The 8091-nt window shown below is 35.6% G+C and overlaps 1 protein-coding gene across 2 annotated transcripts in view; it reads right to left on the bottom strand.

Moving 5' to 3' along the window:
- Positions 1-571: 571 nt before the first annotated feature.
- meis1a (Meis homeobox 1 a) overlaps positions 572-8091 on the bottom strand; it is a 23637-nt gene continuing 16117 nt past the window's right edge. Inside the window, exons 10-13 of one of the 2 annotated variants that reach the window (XM_052545935.1) lie at positions 4774-4832; positions 3300-3386; positions 2389-2486; positions 572-1606 (exon numbers count right to left, since the gene is read on the bottom strand). In XM_052545935.1, coding sequence (XP_052401895.1) covers positions 2425-2486; positions 3300-3386; positions 4774-4832 — 208 coding nt within the window. In that variant the 3' untranslated portion in view covers positions 572-1606; positions 2389-2424. Of the gene's footprint in view, positions 1607-2388; positions 2487-3299; positions 3390-4773; positions 4833-8091 lie in introns of both variants that reach the window. The other variant, XM_052545934.1, reaches the window with a different exon arrangement.

Genomic DNA, 8091 nt, shown 5'->3' with positions numbered 1-8091 from the left:
AATAGTAAATGAAACCTTTTTGAGATGGCAAAGCAATGTAACATACTAAGGTCATGTGATTACAGTTTAGCTCTGTTTGAATCATTCGTAATTTCATGTTGTTTTACATACACTATCATTCAAATGTTTGGGGTCATTCAGTTTTTTTTAAGTTTTTGAAAGATCTGCTCACCAAAGGTAGCTATATTTCTTTGATCAAATATACAGTAAAAACAGTAATATTGTAAAAAATATTATTGCAATTCAAAACGACTTTTTTTCTAATTGAATATGTGTTAAAATGTAATTTATTTGTGATCGAAGCTGTATTTTCAGCATCATTCCTCAAGTCTTCAGTGCCATCCTTCAGAAATATGTTGAATATACTGATTTGCTGCTCAAGAAACATGTCTATTATTACGAATGTTGAAAAGTCGCTCCATAATTTTAATAACAGTGAAACTTATTAAATATTCTTTTATAAATAGTTAAAAAGTACAGCATTTATTAGCTTTTGTAACATTATAAATGTCTGTACTGTCACTTTTGATCAATTTAAAGCATCCTTGCTGAATAAAAGTATTATTTTACGCTTAATAACTTTGTTTTTAGGATTCTTCAGGATTTTTTTGCATTTCTCTGAAATACATTTTTGTAACATTGTCAAATGTCTTTAATGTCATTATGAATCAATTTAATGCATCCCTGCATTAAAAACACAAACTTACTGATCCCAAACCTTTAAACAGCAGTGTACTGTTTTTAAACTTAATATGTACTGTACAATAAAATACTGTATAGAAGGCAGTACACTAGTCCACTTCACACACAGCCAACGAATCACAGTAGATGTGCAACAAAAATGATAAAACACACATGTTGAGGTATGAATTTTTATGTGAATAAACCCATACTCACGGAAAACCAAACACAAACACAAACACACACACACACACACACACACACTCACACAGCTCAGCTCACGTCAGTCAAATCAGTACAAGCATTAGTACCTTTCAAAACCACTGACCGTCCCAATGCATCTGAGCGCATATCTACTGCAGTAAATGATGTGTGAGAAACCTATAGTTGCATTCGACGGCAACACCAGCGTTTATGAACCTTTTCAGTGTCACGTTAGACACATCCAGCAGCTTTATATACATTTACGGGCTTTGTATTGAATTGCTCTGCACAGATCAGATCATGAATTCTTGTAATAGACGTGTGGTAGCGTGACGTCCCGGGCTTTTGTCTGCAGAATAATGACTCTTCATTTGAGGTGGCGCTTGAGCTGAAAGACGAGACTCTGTGTGGACCTCCCAGGCCACTCCAAGATTCACCTGGCTCCAGGTGAAAGGTCACATGAAGGAATCTGCCCGGCCCAGGTGTTGAGGCATTGCTTTATCCTGAATTGTTTTCTCTCTGTCCTGATACGCTTGATCTGCCCATCACAGGGAACGTGAGTCCCGGCGGCCATCTTGAAAGCGTCTGTGCCGCCTGGTTTGGAGAATGAAGCTGTAGGGGGTTTTGTACCATTGAATAAAGGCCGTTCATGGTGGTGCAAGTCAAAATCCAATCCGGGTACTTGAGCAAAGGAGTGATCCTCTCGTCAAAAAGCCTGACTCTGTAATGAAAAAGAATTGAAATCATTTATGAGGGAACCGTACTGGCGACGGCGGCGTCACAAATCAACCCCGCTGACATCTCTAGCAAAAACAGCCGCTTTCATCTTTATCTGTTCCTGTGGGTTGAGACATTAACTGATTCTGATGTCATAAACTGTCTCCACTGAGTAATTAAGTGACTAATTAATCAGACTGGGCGGTTTATATCAAGTGACAGTGGAATTATGGGATAGGGATCGCGAGTAGATTTCACAAATGTGGCCATTTCCATCAATGTATGGTTTGTTGGGATAAGATAATATTTAGCTGAGATACAACTATTTGAAAATCTGGAATCTGAGAGTGCCAAAAAAGAAAAAAATATTGAGAAAATCACGTTCTTATTTCTAATCAGAAATTACGTTTTGATATATTTATGGTAGGAAATTTACAAAATATCTTCATGGAACATGATCTTTACTTAATATCCTACTGATTGTTGGCATAAAAGAAAAATCAATCATTTTGACCCTATTGTTGGTTATTGCTACAAATATACTTGTGCTACTTAAGACTTAAGGTTTTGTGCTGCAGGGTCACATATAAACAAAGAAACAGAAACCTACTGAATAATCATGGAATGTTCATGAAGTCGAAACACTGAGAAAGTATTTTCTTTTAAAAAATACTATAATATTAAAATATTTTACAGTGTACAGTTCATATAAATGAGAATTGCTCCTACAAATGATGAATGGTGTGTAGAACGGTGAAAGCGGGAATCCCTGGTGCAGTATGTTACCTCTGCTCTGTGTTCAGCAGGATGCCAGGGGTTTGTTTACATGTAGTGCCACTGACTCTCCAGCCCCATGTTCACTCCCCCAAGACCACCCAGAGCCGCTGAGACACAGACAGACACAGACAGAGAGAGAGAGACACTTTCATCATTTCTCAGAGCTTCACAAAAACATTGACCGACAGCCCTCACGATGGATTTTTGGAGAATTTTGAGTTGACATCGTGAAAAGTTGCAATTTTGCATACATTTATTGAATACAGTTCAAATATTTTGGGGTCACTAATAGTTTTTAATGTGTTTGAAAGAAGTCTCTTCTGCTCACCAAGGCATAAAAATAAGAGTAAGAGTAAAAATGACAATTTAATATAACTGCTTTCTACTTGAATATATTGTAAAATGTAATTTATTCCTCCTGTGATGTAAAGCTGAATTTCCAGCATCATTCCTCCAGTCTTCAGTGTCACATGATCTTCAGAAATCACTCTAATTTGCCGATTTACTGCTTAAGAAACATTTCTATTATTATCAGTGTTAAAAACAGTTGTGCCGCTCCATATTTTTAATAGAATCATGTTAAAAAGTACAGCATTTATTTGCTTCTGTAACATCGTAAATCTCTGAACTGCCACTTGTGATCTATTTAATACATCCTTTCTGAAAAAAAAAACATTATTTTCTTTCAAAAATATTTTTACATTAATCAGAACTGAGAGATAAAATGGGCTTAAACGTCATAAATCAAAATCATAAATCAAACACAATGATGGCTTCATTTTCTATAACTGAATATATATTTATTTAGATGTTGGGCTGAATCTTCCTCTTCATGTTTATAAAGCAAGCAGTACTTTGTCATGCTGGATGTACATTGTGTCCCGCAAACATCTGAACATCCAGACAGAGGCTTGACGTACCTGATGGTCTGATGCCCATGTGCGACTGTCCGTCCATTACAAAACCTCCCATTGGCTGACCATCAGGAGTGTATGGGCCACCGTGACCTACTGCGCACACACACACACACACACACACACACACACACACACACACACACACACACACACATATATATTACACAAGAGACAGTTAAGAAGATCAGACATAACTATGCTTCCCAGAGGACATGTGTAAACAGAAACGGTGCTAACACTACTCCCTTTCCAGCTCGACCAGAACATTTACTGAAACCAGACTACAAGAATGGGTCAGAAAAGTTTGAAAAGATCATTTTGTAAGCATCCGTTTCGGCAAATGTCTTTGAGGCCCATTGCAAACAGCAAGCCTTTATCATCACCACACCAACACAACTCACACTTCGTCCTGAGGAGTGTGTGTGTGTGTGTGTGTGTGACGGATAAGGCTGAGTTCAACTAATTCATCCTGAAAATCATTCGAGGGGCAGTTAATACAGCACACGGTCTTGAGTTTAAAATAGCACAACACAACTGAACAGAAAGCATGTTTGGAGATATACGATTGGTCCATTTTGTTATTTAAACTTTAAAACTTGTTATTTTGATTTATGTATATATAGTGTACACCCTAGGAAAAAACGAATATATTTAAATTACATTTATCTCATACTAAGTCTTTTTCAAATCTATTACTGAGGTATCAGTAACTGATATAATAATTATAATTGAACTTTATTTGCCATACTACTTGTGCAGATTTGCACATTTCTTAATAATAAGTCTAAAATGTGTTTTAATGTCACTTTTACTAAGGATTGTATGATCTGTCTTTTAATGCAAGATATTTAAAGTGTACCTGAAGTGTACTTGGAATAGTTTCAGATATACTTCAGCATCTCTTTAGCTGGACTTCAGCACTACTTCCACAGATAAAGTGCATTAAGTACAAAATGAGTCGTTCTATTTTAGCAGACTTTAAGTATAGCAGTCTAGTATACCAAAAGTACAAATGCATGGTATTTTTATTTAGTACATAAATATGTAAATGCATTTGTAGTATACTCAGCATGAAATAATTCAAATATATTTTATATATATTTTTTTTATATATATATATATATATATATATATATCTGTGTGTGTGTGTGTGTGTGTGTGTGTATAAATACTGTAATACCAGTAAAATTGTGTAAAATTATTAACATTTTAAATAACTGTTTTCTATTTGAATAGATTAGAAACTGTAATTTATTCCTGTGAGGTAAAGCTGAATTTTCAGCATGTTTGGAGATTGTTTTGAAACTGCTGCACATTAAAACCTTTAAATTTGAGCCATGGTCTTAAAAACATGATGCTCATGGCGTAAAGCACTGAAAAATGCATTGCAACAGCCAACATTTGCATAGACCGATAATTAAAATATAGTGCAGATAGTAGGTGAGAGCATGTCCTGGAGGAAGGGTTGAGCACTTGCCTGCGCGGTTGGACTGGTCGATCATCGGCTGGACGATTCTTCTCCTGGCGTTGATAAACCTGATCAAGCAAAGGAAAGAACGGGTGAAAACATTACAGAAAGGCAATAAAAGCACATTTATGTTTTATTAACACTCCTGGCTTCTGTCAAAGGGAAACATCATTACAATTATTTCTCATACTTATGATTATGATTTGGAAACACCAAGAGTATTAATCTTTGGCGTGCATCTCATCCAGCACCGCTTGGGCTCTAGACATGAATGATTCCTCAAATCATGCCGCTTATTAAGTCTGAAATATCAGATTTATGGGGGATAATAAAATGGATGTAAAACCCAATAGACAAGTCATATGTAGAGAGATGAAAGCCAGTACGAAAGACCTAGCAACAGCCTAGCAACCACCCACAACATGCTACTGGCGGGAAATTTTTAGAACGCTTGTTTATTTGAAACAGAACTTTATTCCCATGCTACGCTTGACCTCTGACCCCCTGACTCAGTGACCTCACACCCCGGGCAGCTCTGCTCTTTCTCAGCCTAAAACATTCCCCGTGACCTCTGACCTCCGGGTGCCAGGGCACAAGTCCACACATGATTAATGACTGTGCTGCGTCTCCCCAGGTGCTTCGCTCGCATTTTAACCTTCACAAAGGAGGGGAAGTTCTACGTTTAATTCACAGGAAGTGAGTTACACACTCTGTGAGACGTGTCACCGTCTGAAACCCAAGAGTTCTGGGTGAGGAGAAGCCTGACTTCACATCAGGCCAACTTTGACCAGACATAAACATTCACAGCATTCCCTTACTGCAAAAGAAAGAAAGTCACGTTTTCAGAGAATATATTGTAATTTTTATTACCATGCTGACAAACTAAATAAATAAATAATAATAATAAATCTAACAATTCTAATAACCTTTTTGGGGAAAAAACACCTTTTATGAAGTATTGCTTCTCAAGTAAATTTATCTCGTCTTAAGGGCGTGATATAAACTTATACTGGAAAACAATAAAATCTCAAATTAGAGCTTTGCATATGTAAATGTCTGAAATTAATACTTTTATTCAGCAAGGATTCAAAAGTGACAAGGAAGACACTTATAATGTTATGAAAGATTTATGATGTTTCTAGTCATCAACGAATCCTGAAAAAAGTACCAGTTTCCACAAAAATATTAAGCAGCACAACTGTGTTCAAAATCAACAATAATCAGAAATGTTTCTTGAGCATCAAATCAGCATGTGATTTCTGAAGAATCATGTGACACTGAAGACTGGAGGAATGAAAATTCAGCTTTGCATCACAGAAATAAATTACATTTTGACTATATATTCACGTACAAAACCTTTATTTAAAATAATAATATTATTTCACAATATTACTGTTTTTACCACATTTTTATTCAAATGAATGCCTTAATCTATTTCCACAGCATCCTGCTATTCACATTGCAATGTACTTTATGTTATGCATTAGTTTTGCACACAAAAAAAAAGAAATAAAAATTTATAGAGATCACATGAAAAATTGAGAATGCAAATGTTATAAGATTTTATAATAAATAGTACACATTGTGTTGCACAGCACTTCTCTCAAGTACTGCTGCAGTGAAAGCAGTGATAAACAGGAAGAGCATTCAGAGCAGGTACTATAAACACTTTTGTGAGGTTGTAGAGGGCCAGCATCTCTCTCAGCTCCGCCCGTTAGGTGACCAATCACAGATAGGAGTCTTATCCCCAGCGGGAACGGGCCTGTCCCACTCTTTAAGGGGGTTAAAAGCTGACCCCTCACTGAACCCCTCTTCTCACCACGAGACCAAGTTTACGAGCTTCATGCCTCTGCCTGTTCAGACACACACACACACACACACACACACACTCGTACACGGCCCAACACGCACGCCAAACACATAACAACACTACGCAGCAAGTCAAATATTTGGGGGCCCTTTCTGGTGCAGAAGGGAGCAAAGAAACACATAGTACCTTTCCTCCACAATCCAACACAGAACAAACCTGCTGTGCCATATACACACTCTTATTAATGCATATACCCAAAAATATGCAATAGTGTTAACATGTTTGAGAGAAATATATACATACAATTATAAGGAAAAAATTCTTAAATATTATAAATAATAATAGTCATTAAATATGTATGAATAAGATTAAATTATAAATAATAATTATATGATTTAAAAAATTATAATTAGACAAATTAGACAAATATGTCAATTTTTTATTTTCTATATAAAATTATAAACATATAGATAAATACTCACTTTTTTATATTTATATATTTACTTTTAAAAGTTATATATTAATATAATGCTATAGTCTTTTTCTTAAATAAAATTCAAAAATTATACATCTAATGTATCTATGTTTATTAGTATGCATGTGTGTATAATTATGAAATTTACGAGCAATTTTTGAAATCGTTACAATATATATATATATATATATATGTAACGACTCATGAAGATATTATATTTAGCTTTTTAATACTAAATATTTGTTTGCAAATGATATTATCCATATAATAGAAGTGAAAAGTTGATTTGAAATCAACATGAATTCCAGTTAATGCTTTATGTTCATGCTTACTGTCACAAACAAATATGTGTTCAATTTCAATTTGAATATATCTTTGTTTTACATCACCGCTTTTCTTAGTTTTAACATTTGTGAAAATCACAAAGCTTTCTGATAATTGCCAGGTTTGAATAAATGATAAATCATTGTATCCTCAGACATTCAGACCCCACGGCACATTCCTAGGCCTCACAGTTTATATTAATTCACCATGTGATATTTGTAGCCTATTGAAGCTAAAACTCAACAACAAATGTTCCTGTCTGGAAACCGTAGACATAAAGTGCTCTTTTAGTCCCACTGTATTGTGAGTTCATTCGGAGGACAGTGTGTGTGTGTGTGTGTCCACGTTTAAATAAACCAGTCCAGCTGTTTCCAGTGATAATTTCTGTTTAATTTGACAGCAGCTCGTTTTCGCCCCTCTCGTTCCCTCACCTGTTTCCTTCTGGAGCTGCAGACATACACACAGCACGTTCTGCACTCTTGTTTGTCTTGGGCTTTGAAGAGCACTTAATGCAGTTTCACTCTGGTGATTCAAATGCTAATGAGTTGTCACTTTGATTATGAAAGGCTCTTGAATCGGTGTATCATTTGTTAATTCGTTTTGGTGGATGCATATCTGATATAAAATAATCCTATGCATCTCGTGGCATATATTCCAAGCATCCTGAAGGTGGACCGTGGGTTTGGTGAGAAATGCATCGAAATGGCACCTTATTATA

The sequence above is a fragment of the Carassius gibelio genome, chromosome B1 (assembly GCF_023724105.1).
Source record: "Carassius gibelio isolate Cgi1373 ecotype wild population from Czech Republic chromosome B1, carGib1.2-hapl.c, whole genome shotgun sequence".
Lineage (NCBI taxonomy): Eukaryota > Metazoa > Chordata > Actinopteri > Cypriniformes > Cyprinidae > Carassius > Carassius gibelio.
This window is presented reverse-complemented; position numbering and strand designations above follow the sequence as displayed.